This window comes from Ranitomeya imitator, chromosome 5 (assembly GCF_032444005.1).
Source record: "Ranitomeya imitator isolate aRanImi1 chromosome 5, aRanImi1.pri, whole genome shotgun sequence".
Lineage (NCBI taxonomy): Eukaryota > Metazoa > Chordata > Amphibia > Anura > Dendrobatidae > Ranitomeya > Ranitomeya imitator.
This window is the reverse complement of record NC_091286.1, coordinates 707,262,246-707,283,176: the sequence shown is the minus strand read 5'-3', so window position 1 is coordinate 707,283,176 and position 20,931 is coordinate 707,262,246. Positions and strand designations below refer to the sequence as shown.

At 45.1% G+C, this 20,931-nt stretch overlaps 1 protein-coding gene across 2 annotated transcripts in view; it reads right to left on the bottom strand.

Annotated features, from left to right (window-relative positions):
- GCKR (glucokinase regulator) overlaps positions 1-13,194 on the bottom strand; it is a 131,975-nt gene extending 118,781 nt beyond the window's left edge. The window contains exons 1-12 of one of the 2 annotated variants that reach the window (XM_069768178.1): positions 13,064-13,194; positions 10,221-10,305; positions 9,923-10,078; positions 7,725-7,793; positions 7,570-7,638; positions 7,157-7,230; positions 7,000-7,066; positions 5,076-5,129; positions 4,279-4,373; positions 2,463-2,568; positions 2,060-2,175; positions 1,726-1,824 (exon numbers count right to left, since the gene is read on the bottom strand). In XM_069768178.1, coding sequence (XP_069624279.1) covers positions 1,726-1,824; positions 2,060-2,175; positions 2,463-2,568; positions 4,279-4,373; positions 5,076-5,129; positions 7,000-7,066; positions 7,157-7,230; positions 7,570-7,638; positions 7,725-7,793; positions 9,923-10,078; positions 10,221-10,280 — 965 coding nt within the window. In that variant the 5' untranslated portion in view covers positions 10,281-10,305; positions 13,064-13,194. Of the gene's footprint in view, positions 1-1,725; positions 1,825-2,059; positions 2,176-2,462; positions 2,569-4,278; positions 4,374-5,075; positions 5,130-6,999; positions 7,067-7,156; positions 7,231-7,569; positions 7,639-7,724; positions 7,794-9,922; positions 10,079-10,220; positions 10,382-13,063 lie in introns of those variants that run through there. The other variant, XM_069768179.1, reaches the window with a different exon arrangement.
- Between the last annotated feature and the right edge of the window lie 7,737 nt (positions 13,195-20,931).

The window sequence follows — 20,931 nt, the reverse complement described above, 5'->3', positions numbered from 1 at the left end:
AAGAGATGATTTGCATAGCTCCGCCTACTGCAAAGGATTCTGGGTAAACCTGCTATTCTTTGTATTATGCTGCTTGCAAGTACTTTCCGTTTCAGGAAAGCATCCACTATGTATTTCCTTTAAGTAGAGGGCTTTTCGGTCTCTTTCGTCCCGCTACATTTAGCCCAACTTGGGTCTCTCCCTAAGGTGGCTAGCATGTATGTACAACAGTAAACATTTATGATTTTCTGTTGCCACCTTCTGGTAGTTTGTAGTATTTACATACTCTGTCTTTTACTGAGGTCTAACTTTGCTTTCACATTGCACTTTTCTCGGGCTTCTATACGAACCCTCACTCAAAATGGGATTCGGACGCATGCGCCACTGCTGCCATAGACTATAATGGTGCCAGCAGAGTGATCATGCTCTCTGATGTGACTAATTTTGGGTGTATTCACCTACTGGAGGCAGGCACCCTTATCTGCTCTCCCCAAGTCTCAGACTTGCGACCTCCATGCTTGCAGACAGCAGTTCTAGCTATAAGCCACGGCCCGCAGTAGAATTTGGTAGTCTAGACCTATATTGCAGGCAGTTACCCAAGCTGCAGAATACACTGGTACATAGAGATACATCTGTACCTGGTAGTGTATTTCTATGACACTGTATTGTAGCGGTGAAGAAAAATTCACATTTTTTTCTTCCTATAAAAACTACTAAAATGTAATAAAAAAAAATAGCAAAAATGTAATTTTTAGGGATGAGCGAAGACCTATAGCACTTACCGAATATAGCTTTTCGCTCATCCCTAGTAATTTTCCCTTTTTTGTGAGTCACCCTGGATGTGAACTCACAACATTTATAATTGCAGGTACAGCCATGAACCACAGACACCAGTGATGTCACTGGCAGAATTTTCTATACTTGAGCTGCATTGCAGCCACCAATCCCTGGTACATAGAGATGCATCTGAACATAGCAGTGTATTTCTATGTCCCTGTGTTCTAGAAGGAAAATAGAACAGATTTTTTTTTTCCTCCTATAAAATTACTAAAGAATAATGAAACACCATTACACTAATGTCATTATTCTACACTTTTTAAAAAAAAAAATAAAATCAGCAACTAACAGACATATTTGTAGTCCCTGTAATCGACACGACCCGCACAGAACAACGATCAGATTATTTACTGTGATCGGTAAATAGCATAAAAAATAGTGCAGTGGATTTTTTCTGTATTAAACTCATTTCTTTTATCTTTTTCTCCCATATTTGATGCGTTTTTGGTGCAGATGTGAAGTTGATTGTTTATGCTTTATAATGCTGCAGAAATAAGGGAGGAAGGACATAAAAAATGCAACAAGCTGTCCCGGATACAGTGGACAACCCCGGATTTGTGTCTGGGCCCTGCAGTCTCTGGCCTTTGCTGAATGTCCCTCACTACCAGCGTCCGTCTGACAACTCCTCCTGTCAGAGGAGAAGCAAAAGGTAAATGGGTGTGGCTTGGGGTGTGGCTAGGGGCACTAGCAAAATTTGCATAATTTGTCCCTCCTTCTGTTCTTAGGTATGGCTAATGTCTGTCCTTGTGAAGAGTGACAGGCCTGTGTATGGAGACTTATCGGCCATGCAGTGCTCTTCACTGAGGAGGCAATTTGCATCATGCTTTTTTCTTTGCAGCTTCAAGACATGTGTGCTGCCCTCTGGCGGTGACCTGTGAGAGCTACACATTTGCAATAAGGCCTCACTACCTTGTCGCTGATTGGTGGAGGAGTGCAGCAATCTTCTTGCTGTGGGAATAGGTCACCTTGTGCGCTCTCTCGTACGTCCGGAGGATTTCCAGCAGACACCTGCATGTAGACAGAAGACGCCATGACTCTCTAGAGTGCTGGATGGCTTTATATTTCTATAGCTTTTCACCAGACCCTTGGCCCATTACCAGTGCGAGCTCCTCAGCCACTGATACTGGCCCCAGAGGGCTCCGTCCACCCCTGATACCGGCCCCAGAGGGCTCCATCCACCCCTGATACCAGCCCCGGAGGGCTCCGTCCACCCCTGATACTGGCAGCGCTTCCCCTCACTCACTTCTCTGTCACCTCCACTTTGGAGCAGGCCTTGTGTGCCACCAGGAACAGAGTCTCCAAAAGGATCTTGCTGGCACTTCCACCCTTCATACGCGAAGAGCCGCAGAGACCTTCAGGCTGTGACACAGGGAAAACAAAGCGGTTACTTCATGGAGGAATTATGTAGGCAGGTAACGCCATGAAGTACAGAGAGGCCTTGATCGTGACTTCGTACTTTATAGTATTAGTCTCTAGGAGGGAAGGTCTTTATACGAGATACAAGGAGGAATTCATAAGTCAGCGAGGATGCAATATTATAACCGAACCATCCATGGACTATCAGAACGTGGACAGCCGCTACTGTGCGAGGACAGACATGGAACCAGACATCTAGACGATACAAAGTCATGGTTGTGTGCGCTTACCCCCACAGCAGGGTTCAGGACGAAGGCTTGCTGAGTGTCTTGGAGGTTCTTTATCTGCTCTGCCACTTGCCGAAAAGTGGAGTTCCAACCTTCAATCCTGTCATTCCTGGGAATTAACATGACTGATGAGAGGCTGCTTTCTGCCCAACCCCGGTCCTTTAGCTACCTGATCGTGAAGAATTCCCTAAAAGACTCCAGACACCTCATCCCACCAAACCCTGGACACCTCATCATCCCACCAAACTCTGGACCCTTCATAATCCCAAGAGACATTGGACACCTCATCCCACCAGATTCCAGATACCTCATCCCACCAGACTCCAGATTCCTCATCCCATCAGAGCCCAGATACCTCATCCCACCAGACCCAATACACCTCATCCCATCAGAGCCCAGATACCTCATCCCACCAGATTCCAGATACCTCATCCCACTAGACCCAATACAACTCATCCCACCAGAGCCCAGATACCTCATCCCATCAGACCCAATACAACTCATCCCACCAGACCCAATACACCTCATCCCACCAGATTCCAGATACCTCATCCCACTAGACCCAATACAACTCATCCCACCAGAGCCCAGATACCTCATCCCATCAGACCCAATACAACTCATCCCACCAGACCCAATACACCTCATCCCACCAGATTCCAGATACCTCATCCCACCAGACCCAATACACCTCATCCCACCAGAGCCCAGATACCTCATCCCACCAGACTCCAGATACCTCATCCCACCAGACTCCAGATACCTCATCCCATCAGACTCCAGATACCTCATCCCACCAGACCCAAGACACCTCATCCCACCAGAGCCCAGATACCTCATCCCCTCAGACCCAATACACCTCATCCCACCAGACTCCAGATACCTCATCCCACCAGACTCCAGATACCTCATCCCATCAGACTCCAGATACCTCATCCCACCAAACCCAAGACACCTCATCCCACCAGAGCCCAGATACCTCATCCCTTCAGACCCAATACACCTCATCCCACCAGACTCCAGATACCTCATCCCATCAGAGCCCAGATACCTCATCCCACCAGACCCAATACACCTCATCCCATCAGAGCCCAGATACCTCATCCCACCAGATTCCAGATACCTCATCCCACTAGACCCAATACACCTCATCCCACCAGAGCCCAGATACCTCATCCCCTCAGACCCAATACACCTCATCCCACCAGACTCCAGATACCTCATCCCATCAGACTCCAGATACCTCATCCCGCCAGACCCAATACACCTCATCCCATCAGAGCCCAGATACCTCATCCCATCAGAGCCCAGATACCTCATCCCACCAGACCCCAGACACCTCTCACCCCTAAACCCTAGTAACTTCATACCACTGGATCCTTTGACAATTCATCCCAGTTGACTACCAGACACGTCATCCCACCAGATACCTCTTCCCACCAGACTTCAGAGACCTCTTTCCACTGGATCTTATTACAATTCATCACACTGGATCCCCTGATAATTCATCCCACTTGACTCCCGGACACCTCATCCAGCTGTACCTTGGATACATTATCACACTGGACCCCAAACACATAATCTCACTGGAACCTGGACACCTCTTACGGGATCTCAGATACATCATTTCACCAGACACCTCTTCCCATCAAAGCCCAAACAACTCATCCCATCAAATCCTGGAAACGCATCTCACTTGACTTAAGGACACCTCTTCCCACCAAACCCTGGAGAACTCATCTTATCAGATTCTGGGCACATTATTGCACCAGACCCCTAAAACATCATTTTAAACCCTGACCATGGACACTTCACCCACCTGGCCATGGAGACTGTATTAAACCCTACAATGACTGGCAGGAACACATCCAGGTTCTTCATGCAGAAGTCTAGCTGACCAGCAATGAATGGAGCCTGTGAAGACAGGACAGATAAATGACCACCATAAAGTCATCAGAACATCAGTCAGGCTTCTAGATGAAGAGAACTACCAACTGTCACCAGTTACACGGAAGAAGCCACGACTGGGTGCAGGAAAGATTTTGCAATGAATTATAATTTTGGTGGCAGATAGGTGTGGAGTATTTGGGGGTGGGGGGTTATTACATTAACATTATGGACCCCTATCCAAGCCAATCCCTTAATAATCTGTATCCTCGAGAATGAGAGCAGTTTTCCGCTCGGGCTTCTGTAGGATGTAGGGTATTGTCTCTTTCATGTACGAGTGGTTTCACCATTTGGAAAGGTGAGAAGATAGCTGGAGGACCATTGGACATGTGTTCCCAGTCCTGAGTGCCAGGGGGCACATACCCACCACTATAACTAGAACAGGCTATTTGGACTCAAGTCTGGGGCAGGAAAGTGAACCTATGGTCCAAGTGAAGGAACGCCTAACATCTATGCTCCTTTGTGAATTCATTTTGGTTTGTAATGAGTCGTGACCAGACCCATCCAATATGACTGAATGTACAGAAAACAGAGTGGATTTTGAGGCGAGCACCCCCAACATCCCAATAAATCAGCGCTAGAGACATCAGATCAGGGCAGGGAAAACGGCTCCAGACTGATCAGGGATGTCACCATTGCATGTTCATAAAGAAGTGGCCAAGTACTCACGGACAGACTGCACGAGATCCCTATAAACACCACCTTCTTCTTCCCTTCACAGACCTAGAAACACAGGAACGTCATGAGGATGAGACTGAAGGAAGGAGAAAAGGAAGAAGATATGAGAGAACTGTAAAAAAGGAGAGGCGATGAAGAATCAGCCAGAAACCTGAGCAAAACCAAAGAGGAAGAGGAAAGAGAAGGAAGAGGAGGATATGTGAGATATGAAAAACAAGAGGGAAAGTGAGAGATATATCAGTAAACTAAGCAAGATCAAAGAGGAGGAAGGAAAAGAAATTAGAAGGAACAGCAAGAAGATGGAGAAGGAAAGGGAAGAGGAAAAAGACAAGGAAAGAGAAGAGGAAGAACGAAGAGCAAGATGAAAACAAATAGGGGCGGAGGGGAGGAGAAAGAAGAGGAGAAGGAAAGAGAAAGAGCAAGAAGAGGGAGAAGAAGGAAGAGGTTGAAAAGAAGAAAATGGAAGAGAAATAAGAGGTGGAGGAGAAGGATGAGGAGGATATAAGAGACGCAAAAAGCGAGGGGGAAAATGAGAGATAAACTAGTAAAATAAGCAAGACCAAAGAGAACGAGGAGGAAGGTGTCATGCCTGTGACTTGGACTGTTAATGGGCGCCATCTTTCTCACTGTGTTTGCCGCTCTGCTCCTCCCAGTATCAGGCAGTCTCGCTGAACTACCTCTTGCAGCATTCTCAGTACTGCTAAATCCTCCTGTTGCTAGAGAGTCTCTACCTGGCTTTAGGGAGGTGCGACCAGGCTCTGACATAATTGAACCTGCTGTGTTCTGCAGAGTTTTGCTTCCCTGGCCTATCCCCTACCAGCAGGGAATATATTAGGTTGCTCCTGCCTACACACCTTGCCTGAACTTAGGTACTTTTGCAGTTAGTCACCAGTTTCCTGTCTAGGTTCATTCTTTTTTTGACTCTCCTGTTTCTGATCCAGCTTTTTTACCCGTTTTTGTCTAATCTCTCTGCTCATGACCTCGACTTCTTATTTTGAAGCTCTGCTGCCCACCTGACCCCGTCTTTGTCTTCGTCCTCTGTGCCTCTCATTTCTGCCTTAACGCGTAAGTCAGCTGGTGCAGGTCCTAGCACTGACTTGGAGTGGCACCTGGTGACTACCTTGACTGCCCAAGCCTATCTTCACCACCGGGGCCCATAGTGAAGACCAGTCAGTTAGTCACGCCCCTCCAGGGTAAGCACGGCCAGTGGCCCAGTGAGTCAACACCCACCCCCATCACAGAAGAGGAAGAAGGGGAGAAGGAAGAAGAAGACGAAAAAGAAGGAGCATGAAGAGGAACAAGAGGTGGAGGAGGACGGAGAAGGAAGAGGAGGATATGAGAGAAGCAAAAATGGGGTTAGGGGGAGGATGAAGAATAGGCCAGTAAACTCATTAGTCAATCTCATTAGCACTATTACAGTTTTATGCCGACAAAAACATATTGCAATTTTTGTTGTGTCCACTAGTTGTCAGCACAACTGGCTGTACTACAGAGAATCATCTCATTTTACAGCCTGCTGTAAAACAGAAGAATATCACATTATCACTGGTGGGGAAATGGATAGTTATGATTCTGTTCTACTGTGTGAGCCAAGATAGGCAGCAGTCACATTGACAGTAGAAGATAGCTTACACTCTACTGCAAGCAAATTAGGTACAACCCAAGGCAAGGAGTGATGTTTTTAGAAGAAAGCCACCATGTTTTGCTGGTCTTAGATAATCCTTTTAATATTGGGTCAGATATAATAGCCTAATAGTGATATGGATCACTTATTTCAGTCTGAAAATCCTTTCACCTTAAACACAGAGTTGATTGACTTTGATCAGATCTGGTCAGTAGGTTCTGGGACTGTCGGCTGCAGGTATATCATGGTCTATGAAGCATATTGCACATGATTTTCCTGATGGTCACTTACTTTCTGCAGCTCCTCTTGTCCGCGGATAGGGTTGTCCTCAGGAGCTTCTTGAGCTGTCACAATAGATCTGCAGATTAAATAAGGTACCTGAAAAGTTTAATCTCTACCAGAAAAAAAACAGTGAATTGTATGTCACTGACACAATGATGGCACCCACCTGTCCCCTCCTGCAATAATGTAGGTATAACACGGGCTCTGGTGGAGACCTCTCATCAGACGGTTGAAGGAATTCTACAGATAGGAATTAGGAGATGAAATGAGGAAGTCCCAGTCCAGAACATGGAGAAAGATGACGAATTAGAGGATGTTATGGAGGTGGACAGCTCAGTGGTCAGTGCTCGGACATCTGACTGAGAATGACTCCTGTTTTGGTTCCCGTATGTTTTCCATGTCCTTGAGTTGTTTCCTCCTGAACTCCAGAAGTGTGGGCACTAATTGAGAGTTTACTGGGACAAGAACCCATAAAAATTTATAACAAGCCACTTGGACGTGAACAGAATCCTGGCTGCCTCTCATAACTGAGGAATGAAGATCCATGTGTTGGTGAAGGAGGAGAAGACTAGGACTCACCGCAAGGAGCACTGCCAGCCGACCAGACGTACCACATCCACTGAGGACTATGAGGCCATCATCTGGATTCTGCAGGACAGGATACTCATCAGCCCCTATCATTTCCTCAAGTGCAGCAGTATATTATATATACAGCCATACACAGCCATGTTTACCTCTATGATTTGCTGCACCTTCTTAGCGATGTCCCCGACAGTCTTCAGGACGGACTCGCTGTACAGTCTCTGGAGAACGCAGGGTTAATGTCAGTGAATGCTATAAATGGCAGCTAGTACTATGATTATTGGAATTCATCCCAATATTGATGTAGAACAATAAATGTGTATGAATCTAGTGACCACAAATGTGTGAGGACGTTACCGGTCTTCTACAGAGGTCCTTAGTATGATGTATACAGTGTGGGTGTGCCATCACCGGCAAGACGTTACCATGGAATCATGAGTTCATCAGATACATCACAACATGTCCTCATCCATGGATACAGGGAGTTGTCAGATGTACCCAATCCACTTCTACAAAAGCCAACCTGACCGATTAGTTCTAAATTTTATGTGATGTGCCTAACCGGAGGGGGCTCTGGTTCTCCCTTAGGCCTCTTTCACACTTCAGTCTTTTTGTTTCAGTCAAAATCCGTTGTTTGTGACAAAAACAGATCCAGCGAATTTGCCCGCTGGATCCGTCTTTTTCTCATAGACTTATATTAGCGACAGATTACAACGGATGGCCTCACGTTTCGTCCGTCGTGCGCTGGATCTGTCTTTTTCTCATAGACTTGTATTAGTGACGGATTACAACGGATGGCCTCGCGTTTCGTCAGTCGTGTGCTGGATCTGTCGGAATTTGTTTATCCGTCGTCTGGAGAGGACGGACAAAGTAACCTTTTTTTGTCTGTGTTGAAAAGTCGGACAGCGACGGATCCAGCGGCGTCCGTCGTTGACTAGAATAAAAGCCTATGGGCGCAGGATCCGTCGCTGTCCATCAAATGACGGAATCCAGCGACGGATTCCGCTTTTTTACACTGAGCATGCTCCAAATCTGTATTTAGTAGCCAATTGGCCAGACAGCCCAAAATCTATATAAACCTGCCATGTGGCTTCATTCCTCAATGTGCCAGCAAGAAGCATACAAGCAAGAAGCCTGCCAGCAACATGCCTGATGGATAGATGCATAGATGGTCACTCCTTCCATTTCTGCCACTTGCTCTGCAACCTCTCAAAGATGTCGTGTTAAAACACTCAATATATAGGTTTCCATTATTTTCCAGTAGCCAATCACGGTTGGAAGCCTCCCATTTGGAGATATGAAAAAATCCATCGAAAAAACGGATGAAAAAACGGATGAAAAAACGGATGCGACAGATGCAACGGATCTGGATTTTTGACGGATCCGCTATACGGATCCGTTGAAAAACTGGATCCGTTGTTTCCATTTTTCACTATTTTTGATGCATCCATCGCGACAACAGAATTTGACTGACGCCAGAAGACTGAAATGTGAAAGAGGCCTTAATCTCTGACCCTAGGTTTTCTCGCCCAACCTTACCCACTGGTTCTCCTCTTCTATCCCATCCTTGATCTCCCATCTCTCATTCCTGTGACTCTCTCAGGTCTCACTCTATAAGTCTCTTCTTGTTCTTTATCCATATATTCTGTTCTTTTTCTAATGCCTTTGTTTCCCCTCGATCCTATCCCCTTTTAACAACCCATCTCTCATGTCCATGGTTCACTCTCACGTCTTTACTCCATGGTCCTTCTGCCAGCCGTAACCCTCTTGGTATCCTCCCTATGTTTCATGCCCATAGTTTTCTCTCTTGACTTCGCTCCCTGGTTATTCTCCTATCCATCTCTCATGCCCTGCATTATCTCTGCCTTACTCCATGGTTCTTTGCTCATCTCTCACCCCTTTTGTCCCAATACCAACTTTCTATAGTATTATTCTTTTCTTATTCCTCACCCTTGGTTCTCCTCTCAACCTTCACCCCATTTGTTCCCCCAGCTTTCATGCCCACAATTCACTCTCTAAGCATCACCCCCTGATTTTCTTCTTATTCCTCACCATATGGTTTCTTCTCAACATCTCTCCCACCTTGGTCACCTCACCATCTCTTCTGCCCATGGTTCCCTCGGCCTTACTGTATGGTTTACCTCCCATCCCTCACCACATAGTTTATTCTCATTCCATGTTTCTTTTCTCATTTCTCCCCTTCTTGGTTCCCCATCATCTCTCATTTCCACACTTTTCCTGGCCTTACAATCTAGTTTTCCTCTCATTCCTTAAATCCTTGGTCCATTCACCATCGCAAGTCCATGGTTCTCTTGGCCTAAACTCTAGGTTCTTCTTTCCCATTCCCCACCTGATAATTGATGATGGTCTCATCTTCTTCCTGAAAGATTTCAGCGTCGCAGTCTCGTAGGAGCTGGACCAGCGTGTTGGCGTCAGCTTTGTCCAGTTCTCTGGTAATAGGATTGGACTTTTCACTCATTGGCAGAGATTCTTCATAACCAGCCAGCTAGATGGAAAAAGGACCAGAATACTGTAACTCATGAGATGTGTGAGCACCACTGTCTTGTAGTCTTCTTCACATCCCACGATCGTACATTGATCTATCAGTATATCTGTGTGGTTACATTGTAATGGAAGCTTGCTTTTACCTCCCATTTTCCGGGGTCTGGAGTGTCTATGATGTGTTTGTATTTGCGGATCCCTCTCATGATGGTGATTGATTAAAAGTAGTCTCTGTAATAAGAAGAAAACACAAAGCAAAGAGTTAGACAAGGTCTGAAGGTTCATGCACTATGATGTGAACTACTGGAAGACTCTTTACTGTTAATCATTGTCTGGATGTCTAAGTAAAGTTTCTCCCTGTGATGAGCACCAAGTTGGTGCAAAGAGACTTATACACCCTGCAATGCTCCCCTGAAAATTTAACTCTGCTGTTGTCTTCGGTCTGGGGAGACCGATTTTGAACTTTGGTATTTTTTGGGGTGTTCAAGATGCGGTTCTGAAACTTGTGGTTGATTGACTTAAATGAGGATGGGTCGGTCGGCCATGGGTTTCAGAGCCGCATCTTGGATATTTTAAAGAATATTGAAGTTCAAGGTTGGTCGTTTTTGACCGAAGACAACAGCAGGGTTAAATAAGCAAATAACCTCTTCAGAGTGGAAAAGGACAGGACCTGTTGTGCCACCAATTGAAGGTAGCAATCATAAAAGTTAATATTTACCCTTTAAAGGAACTTTTAGATAGGAAGCCAAAACCATGAAAGCTCTGAAATGTTTCTGTTAGTGGAGCTTCTGTTTGGGCTTCCTATTTTAATGGATGTGGCAAGGCTGGAAAGGCTCTTTAAAGGGTCATTATTGACCTTTTCCAATAGGCGGCACTAGAGTGCCTGCCCTTTTCTTCTCTGAAAAGGCTTCTTGCATATTCAACTCTTGGGAATAAATCATTGGATGTTCTTCTTTAGACATCTGGGAATATCAGGGTGGGTGATCTAAAAATAGAGAAAACAAAACTTGTCCTGATGGCAGCAGTCCAAAACTTCAACTCCCTGCCACTCAATGACTGCTAAGATTATAGGAAAATGTCCTCCAACCATCTCATACCTACTGTCCTCGAAACCTCTCATACCTACTGTCTTCGAACTGTTTCATATCTTCCAACCATTTCATACTTATTTTCTTCTAACCATCTCATATTTAGTGTCTTCCAATCATTTCATACCTACTGTCACCTGAAGACTCCAAATTGTCCAACATAACCTGTATACAGATCACACATACAGAGCGGGTGTAAACTGAGAAAATATGACCATGTATGAGGAGTCAATAATGGGCACGGTCTATACATATGGTCCATGAAGAGAAGCTTTCAAAACTAGACACAACGTTACCTAATGATTTAGGATATCACCTCCTCACCAAGTGAACTGATCCGCCAGTAATCCACAATATCACTCATCAATTCAAAAGAACATGCACTCTGGTAATCCAGCATATCGTCCCTTAATGCAACATAACATCTATCTAGTTATCCAGGTTATAACCCATTAATCCAACATAACATGCAACCCAGAAAAAAACGGGATACCAACCATTGCTCAGATATATCGTGCATCTCAGTAATCCAGGGTATGACATCAGACTACACCTCATTAATTCAGGTGTCCTCCAAACATCCCATACATACTGTCCTTCAACATCCCATACATACTATCCTCCAAACAGCTCATATCTACTATTCTCCAATCATCTCATACCTATTGTCCTCAAAACATCTTATACCTACTGTCCTTCTACCATATCATACCTATTTTCCTCCAACCATCTCATAATTACTATCCTCCAATCATCTCATACCTAATGTCGTATAAGTATCTCATATGTCATTTCCTCTAATCATCCAATATCTTCTTTACTCCAACCATCTTATACCTAAAGCCCTCTAAACGTCTCATACTTGCTGTTTCTTGGCTTTCAACCATCTCATATCTACTGTCCTCCAACAATCTAATATCTACTGTCCTCCAGCCATCTCATACCTACTGTCCTCCAAACATGAATCTACTGTACTTCAACCATCTCATACCTATTTTCCTCCGACCATCTCATATGTACTTTTACTCTAAGTATCTCATATATACTGTCCTCCAACCAACTCATACTTACTGTCCTTCAAACATCTAAACATTTCATGCCTACTGTCCTCCAACATCCCATACATACTGTCCTCCAAACATCAAAACATTTCATGCCCACTGTCCTCCAAAATAACATACATTCTTGTCCTCCAACATCTCATACATACTGTCCTTCAACATCCCATACATGTTGTCCTCCAAATGGCTCCTATTCTACTATTCTCCAATCATCTCATACCCATTTTCCTCCAAACATCTCATACCTATTGTCCTCCAACCATCTCACACCTATTGTCTTCCAACCTTATACCTACTGTCCTCTAACCATCTAAACATCTCATACCTACTGTCCTCCAATAATCATCTCATACCTACTGCCCTCCAACCATTTTATTCCTAATGCCATCTAAATATCTTATACTTGCTGTATCTAATCATCTCATACCTATTGGCTTTCAACCACCTCATATCCACTGTCTTCCAACAATCTAATATCTACTGTCCTCCAACCATCTCATACCTACTGTCCTTGAAACCTCTCATACCTACTGTCTTCGAACCGTTTAATATCTTCTGTCCTCCAACCATCTCATACTTATTGTCTTCCAACCATCTCATATTTAGTGTCTTCCAGCCACTTCATACCTACTGCTCTCTAACTTTCTTCTTTCCTTAAACCATCTTACATACACTGTCCTCCAATCATCTCCTATTTAGTGTCCTCTGACCCTTCCATATGGTATTGTACTTATTTCTTAGGTAAATCATCTAGCATAAGATGACATAAAGTTTCCTTGCTGGTGTCTTCATCTATCTCAGCGTGATTTGTATGAGAGATCAGCTGGGTCATTTCCATACCTGCAGATCTTCACACCAGGTCAGTTGGCAGTCCTTGCTTGTCTTGGAGGTAGTAGCTGGCAGGCTCTTGCTCTGTACGGTTTTGGTGCTCAGTCCCAGATGAAATCCCTAAACTTCTTGTTTGTCTCATTGTTATCAGATCAACATTGTAATGATTAAACTTTCTGGTTAAACGTCAAACTTCACTTGTCTGTGCTAAACTCAGAAAAATACCACCTCCCCCCAGGAGGCTGGACCGTGGATGGTACAGGACACTCTGCACTTCTAATTTGTCTATATGTAGAAAAAACAGCAATGAAGGGATTTCCATGTGGCACTAAAAATATCATGTTACATTAAAATTCAGTGGGGCCGGTGCGCCAACATCATTGTGGGGTGATGCACAGATGACGTTGTGCTAACATTGGTGGGAGGGGTCCTGGAAGGTGAGAGATTCACAAACCTCAAAGTTCTGGCCCCATTCTTGGCCTAGTTCTGGCCCCATTCTAGCATTGTTCTGGCCTCTTTCTGACCCCATTCTGTCCCTGTTCTGGCCTTGTTCTGGCCTCAGTCTGGTCTCTTTCTGACCACATTCTGGCCCGGTTCTGGCCTCGTTCTGGCTCTCATAGACTTGCATTGAGAGCTTGTGACATAGCTTCTGACTCCCGGCCAGTCAGAAGTTGCACTCACAAGAAAGTGTTGCGGAATCGGAGTTGCACCAAAAAACGCTGAAGGGTATATGACCGGGGGCAGGAAGTTTACGTTTTTAGCACTACAGCACTGAACCATTCCCCCTCCGTTGGAGTGGAGCTTTAAAGGAAACCTAAAATAAACAAACAAAAACCATCAACGGTACGCACCAGCAGCCTCAGTGCTGGTCCACAGGCAAACACTGCCTTCAACAAACGCAACTGACTAAATGGACGATCGGTTGCAGGGAGAAAATGGAACCCCGATCCCTTCAGGGGGCCATGACTGAAACCCACTGAGCACTCACTGAATTAAAGAGGTTGTCCAAGCAGAGCTACACTGTTAAAAAAAATAAGTAATACCGACACTCCTGCTCATCTCACAGCGAGTCTTATTTCTCAGGTATCAAAGTATAAATACTTTCCCAGTCACCTCCGGTCTCTTCATCTTGGTTTCATCTTGATTGAACTGAACAGTGTGATTGGCAGGAAGTGCCTGCGGTGACCCGGCCTGACCTAATACTGGCAACTGCAGTGACTCACTCCAGCCAATCACTGGGTACAGCAGAGGCTGAGCCTAAACAATCAATGGCTACAGCAGAGGCCGAGCCTAAACAATCACTGGCTACAGCAGAGACCCAGCCCAGCTAATCACTGGCTATACCAGAGGACCAGCACAGCAAATCACTGGCTACTGAAAAGACCCAGCCCAGCCAATCAGTGGCTACAACAGAAACACAGCCAAATCAATCACTGGCTACAGCAGTGACTCACTCCAGCTAATCACTGGCTACAGCATAAACCGAGCCCATGCAATCACTGGCTGCAGCAGATACCCAGCCAAGCCAATCACTGGCTACAGCAGAGACCCAACCAAGCCAATCACTGGCTACAGCAGAGACCCAACCCAGCCAATCACTGGCTACAGCAGAGACCCAACCAAGCCAATCACTGGCTACAGCAGAGACCCAACCCAGCCAATCACTGGATACAGCAGAGACCCTACACAGCCTATCCCTGGCTACAGCAGTGATCCAACCCAGCCAATCACTGGCTACATCATAGAACCAGCTCAACCAGTCACTGGCTCACTAATGACTCAGCTCAGCCAATCACTGGCTGAACATAATTTCCTGCTATTTCCAGGTGTTGAGGCCTGACCAGGGAGTAGAGACCACTGAGAAGTGTTGTCATTGGAAATAATTGTAAATGATTGTGCTCCAGCAAATCGGACAACTGTGTGCAAGTCAAGTTTCAAGCAAAGGAGAAGGATCCAAGAAGTATTGTTTCTCCTTGTGGAGAGTGACATGATAAGCATGTGGAGGTGAGGAGACTTAAAGCCGCAATGCTCCTCTGGGAAATATACAAATTGTCTCTTCAGAGAGGAAGAGAACTAGAACTCTAGTGCCATCTATAGGAAGTAGCAATCCTAACAGTCAATGTCGACCCTTTACCGCAAAGGAGAAGAGAAAGAAGACGGAAAAACACTGCCGGCATCCAAGAGATGCACATGCCCTACTGATGGAATAAATCCGCTCCAATCCAGGCACTGTCCATTCAAAACACTTCAGGATCAAGAACACTTTGAAAATTCTTCATAAACGCTCCAGGAAACTCTTCAAGTACAAAAACTCTTCAAGCAAAAAAAAATCTCCAAAAACTTCCCAAAGAAATAGCGTTTCCTGAAGCAGTTTCCACCAGAAAACTCTCTTGACCACTTCAGAGTAAAACCGCTCTGGGTGCACAAGCTGCAGCCTCACAGATGGAGAAGGACAATGTCACCATCATCGTCAGGCTGTAAACGATGTAATACAAGGAAACCTCTCTGGTCATCAACACTGATGAAAACCACACCTTCATCTACTGCTGGTATATCTGGTGCACGCATCTATGGTGTTTCTTGCTTTTTGGCAATGTTCACATTGCATTTTCTCCAGTAGATTATTGGCTATGTGCACATAGACTCTATTTGCTGAGTTTTTTTTAATTTTTTTTTATAGGAAACTGATTAGAAACTCCACATTTTTGAGGAGTTCTGAAGGTTTGAGGACAATTTGGAGAGTTGCCTCTCAGTTTCTGCTCCAAAAACTCCTTGAAAAAGTCTGTGTGCATGTAGGCTTTGAGGGGAAACTTTCCAAAATCCTTCTCGAAGGGTACGTACACACTGAATCTTTTCAGGCGGAGTCCTCTCCATGAAATGATCATAGTGCACAGCAATGTGAAAACCACTGTCCATAAATTCCATCGATGGGGCCGCCACAAGGATGGCGAAAAAACCTCTTCAGGAAAATGACTGTTGGCATTTCTCTAAAGCGACTTCACCTGGGAAAACTCGGGTGATGTGATTGGGAATTGAAATGACACAGTGTGCACATGGCCTTCAAGCAGTTTTTTGCTTTGTGCACCTGATATCATTTAGACGCAGGCGCAGAACTTCAGTTTCCCCAACTGAAGCCATTTCGGGAGGAGGCCAGCAGCCGTTTTCACGGCTTTGTCAGTGGTTTTGCTGTTGTTTTCTTGTGGTGGTTCCACTGCTCGCGTCTTTCTCTCTATAAACTGTGAAGTATGGAGGGCGGACAGCTCCTGAGCGGATGGCGCCAGGAGAATGAAAGCATCAAGAGGTTTCTGAAAACCTGGCGGTTGTAGAAAGTGCAAGCGACTTCTTTGAAGAGTGACATGAAACAAACTAGGCACTGTCCAATCAAAAGAACGCTTCACTAAAAAAAAAACCCTCTTCCTAATATTCCCCCAAACAGGCGAGTTTCCTGTAACAGTTTCTGCTTGAAAACTCTTGGCTTTTTAAGTCCTCCTAAAACTCAGTGTGAATACGCCCTTTAAGGCTGCGTTCACACAGAGGCTATACTTGCTGAGTCTTTGGAGTAAAAACTTATCAGAACCTCCACATTTTTGAGGAGTTTGGCATTTTTTAGGAGGATTTGGAGAGTTTCCGCTCAGTGGACATGTGTACATGGAGCTTTTACAAGAACTGAGCAGAAAGTCTCCCAATCCTCCTCTTAAAAACGTGGAGGTCCTGCTGAGTTTCCTCTAAAAATATCTCAGCAAAAAGAATCCGTGTGCACACAGCCATTTTCAGCTCCAAAACCTCTGTTCACATTAGGGTATGTTCACACATGGCGTCTTTGTTGCATTTTTTTGCAGTGTATTTGGTGCCTCAAATATGAAACATGATATCACTGAAAACGTCTTCTTGTCCCGCGAAACCTGAGACCCTACACGGCCCTGCCAATGGAAAAATGAAAAAGTTACTGCTCTCAGAATATCACATTGCAAATACTAATTATTTGATGTAAAAAAAAGTATAATATTGAGTAAAATATTCATCCTTCCTCCCACAAATTACAGTAAGGCACAGTTCACATCTCTGGACCTCGGGATTCAGACAGAAGGTTTCCCTATAATCAGGCAGATGGCGGCCGTCTCCGCTCTGGAGTTTTCTGTGACTTTATTATCTCCTATTTACAAGTATTTTTGGGGGGCTTTTCTTCTTGGTGAGCGCCACCACCAGAGTTTCTTTTTACACAGTAGAGTACGAGCACATCTGGGTGGGCGGCTGCCGAAGTCCATTTTCTTCTGTAACGCCCTGTGAATATGAAAAATAACACTTTAGTGAAAACATTTGTTAGATTTCTTTTTTTAGGGCTCAATCGTAAAATATTCTAGATGTTCCTTGCACTCCTAAGTGACTTCCCTGAAGGGTTCATTTTAAAAATGAATCTGGAGGGGAGAGTTCAGCTATTTTGGCACCTCAGGGGCTCTACAAAATTCAACATGGGGTCCTCAATCTTTTCCAGCTAAATTTGTGCTCAAAAGCAGAAACATCGCTCCTTCCCTTATGTGTCCCGCCGTGTGCCCATGCCGCAGTTTATGACCTTGTGTGGAGTATTCCTGCATGAGGTCACGTAACAATTTGTAAGCTCCATGTTCTCTTGTTGCCCTTGTGAAAATGAAAAATTTGGGGCTAAAGCAACGTTTTAGTAGAAAAAAATATAATTTTTCATTTTTTTTAATTCTTTTATTGTTAAGCACCTGAAGGGTTAACAGACTTCCAAAATCTGGTTTTAAAGACATTGAGCTCAAGGCTTTGGAAGGTTGGAGAAAAGAAAGCGCGCGTCTGTTCTATGAAGCCGCTCCTGATGGGATTCGATGAAATTTGGGCAGTTCTCAACCAAAAGGCTGCAGAACCGAGCAACTGTAGAGAGAATTTCAACCCCATTAGTCCAGACAGCTGGAGATCAGACGGACCACCATAGATGCTAAAAGACTACCTCCACCTGCAGACCGACCCATGGCTGCAGGCAAACACAGCCCTTCCTGATAACCCAGCTACAGCCAATCACTCAGCAGCTCGTGCCATCTACATCACTGATGAAACATTCTCATCACAACTGATTGCCAGAATCCATTGACGAGTTTTACTGGACAGAAGGAACCTCAGTGCCTGTGCCCATAGGATCGGTTTCTGACTCGTGTGTATGAAGGCACATTACCAGAACATTGTCCTGGTGCAGAATAGTGATGAGCGAATATACTCGTTACTCAAGATTTCTTGAGAACGCTCGGGGGTCCTCCGAGTATTTTTTAGTGCTCGGAGATTTCGTTTTTCTTGCCGCAGCTGAATGATTTACATCTCTTAGCCAGCATAAGTACATGTGGGGGTTGCCTGGTTGCTAGACGTTCCTGAAAGTTGGATGCAGATGAGTCGTATAATGTTTAATCATCGACCGTTCGAGGATAAATCACAACTTTTGGACAAATCTCTCAATGAGATCAGGATTTTTTTTTTTTAAACCATGAAAACTAAAATGCAGCAAATTCTTTTGCGGAACAAGAGTGCAGACATTTTGTAGGTTGTAATGAGCTGAGTACGGTCACTTGTGGGATCTGCAGCGTTAGACGTCACATTATTGACATCAGAAGCTTTTCCACCAGAGACCTCCTCAGGCCGAGTCCATGTGACATCGGAGATTCTGTGTTGTCACCTCCACGATTCTGCCTCCATTGATCTTGTGAGTTTTTGGAGAGTTTCTGCTTGACTTTCTTTGCAGGATGTCAGAATCAGGGGCTCGGGTCATTACAGTATCGCTGCAGGATCTGATCAGGTGCCTCATTCCTGAACTAGAGATGCCCTTTACCCGAAGTGCGGTGGCCTCAACTTTCACCTCATTCTGTCCTCACGTAGTAATGAAACCCCTGGCCGGCTGCTGTCAGTGACACGGGGGAGGGGAATAATAGATGGCTTGTTAGACGTATAGTGACGAGCGAAAGGGTAACGATGTTCTGACCTTCTGATTGTCAGGCTCCATTATCATCATCTACTACTGCTTTGAACCTGAGACCACCATCATTTTATGGACAATCATCTTTTCTATCTCATACATAAATGTGACTTGCAGCTATTTAGCATATGATTAGTTATGCAGATTCTTGTCACGTCGCTGCATTCTTACTGTTTTGCTCCTAAAGATCTGTATTGTAATTTTTGTTATTTTGTCAGTAATTTGTAAATCCACCTTTGGCTTTCACCACGGCCTGAATCCTTCTGCTCTCGATTAGATTCAAACATTTCTTGACTGAAATCTGATCTCAGGTGTCTTCTACACGTTCCCAAAGTTTGTCCATACTGGTCACCTCACTTGGGTTTATATACAGCTGTTTCTTCCCCTCTACCCACAAGTGTTGGATTGGGTTGAGGTCCGGGGAATGTGGGGACAATCCAGCACCTCTACTTCATTGTCATTGAACCATTTCTTTGCCAATCTCGCCGTATGCTTCAGGTCCTTGGCCTGTTGGATCAGTATGTCGTCCTTTTCATACCCATAGTACTGGAGTGTATGAAGTAACTCATCTTGTAGGATACTCACATATATCTCAGCATTGAGACCACCATTGATCCTGGTCAAGTATCCAACGTGTTTGTTTGTGAAACAACCCCGTATCATCAGGCTTCCCCCATCGAACTTGACATTTCCTTCAATCTCTCCATCTGTTAGTCCCTTTTTCCCGTATTCCAGCAACATTTGCTCTTATCAGAGCCGTCTATTGACTTTATCTCATTATTCTAAAGCACCCATTTCCAATCTTCTCCTGTCCACTTTTTGTACTTTTTTGCAAACTCGAACCGACGCTTCTTATGATAATTTTGAAGTTGAGGCTTCGTCACCTTTTCTTGGGCCACCACCAGACTTGTGTACTGTGTGTCGCAAGGTGTTGCATGGACGTCTGTGATCTCACTATTAGGTCTCTTTCACACGTCAGTGTCTCCGGTACGTGTACTGACAGTTTTCTCACGTACCGGAGACACTGACACAGTGAAATTAATGGGTCTATGCACATGTCTCCGTGTTTTCACGGACCGTGTGCAAAACACGGAGACATGTCAGCTTTTCTCCGGCAGCACGTACCGCAATACGTCCCGCACACGTGCACACGGAGAACAGTGTGCACTCTCCTCCGTGTGCACGTACCGCCCGCAGGAGAGACATGCGCATATTCATCACTGTAATGAGCGGTACCATGTGACCGGTCACACAGGACCTGCTGCCGGCGCTGAGAGCATACATCGCAGGAGCAAAGGGAGTATTTCTCGGCAAGCGGGGGGGCGCACAGGGGATGGGAGGCGACTCACAAACTTTATTTTTAAGGAAAAAAACAAAAAAAACCCCTGATTTTTCATTCCTTCTCTCCAGCGAACGCTGCTGGGGAGAAGGAATGAATGCCGGCTTCAGCACCAAAAGCAGGGGACAGCGCTTAACTGTAGCGCTGTCTCCTGCACGGTCCGTGTGGTCCTCAGTCGGCACACGGGCGGCACACGGCTGCCACACGTGTGCCACACTGATGTGCTACGTGAGCACACGGACACGGATAACTCCGGTACCAATTTCTCCGGTACTGGAATTATCTGGACGTGTGAAAGAGGCCTTATGAAGCATACGAGCTGCCTCCTCCACCGTGTTGTTCACTCCAGAACTGATAGACCTTGCGAGGAGCCGACTTGGTGACTGATATTTTGGCTGGACATCCACCTTTTGGCTTTTGAATGGATGGACTTCATTTCGTGTTCTTCCAGCTGTCATGGCACTCATATGATGCAGTTTGGAAATTTTCTTGGCAGAGAGACCGCTATCGATGAGCTGGATGAGGCTGTTTCTCATTTCTTGGGAAATCTTCTTCATGGCGGCT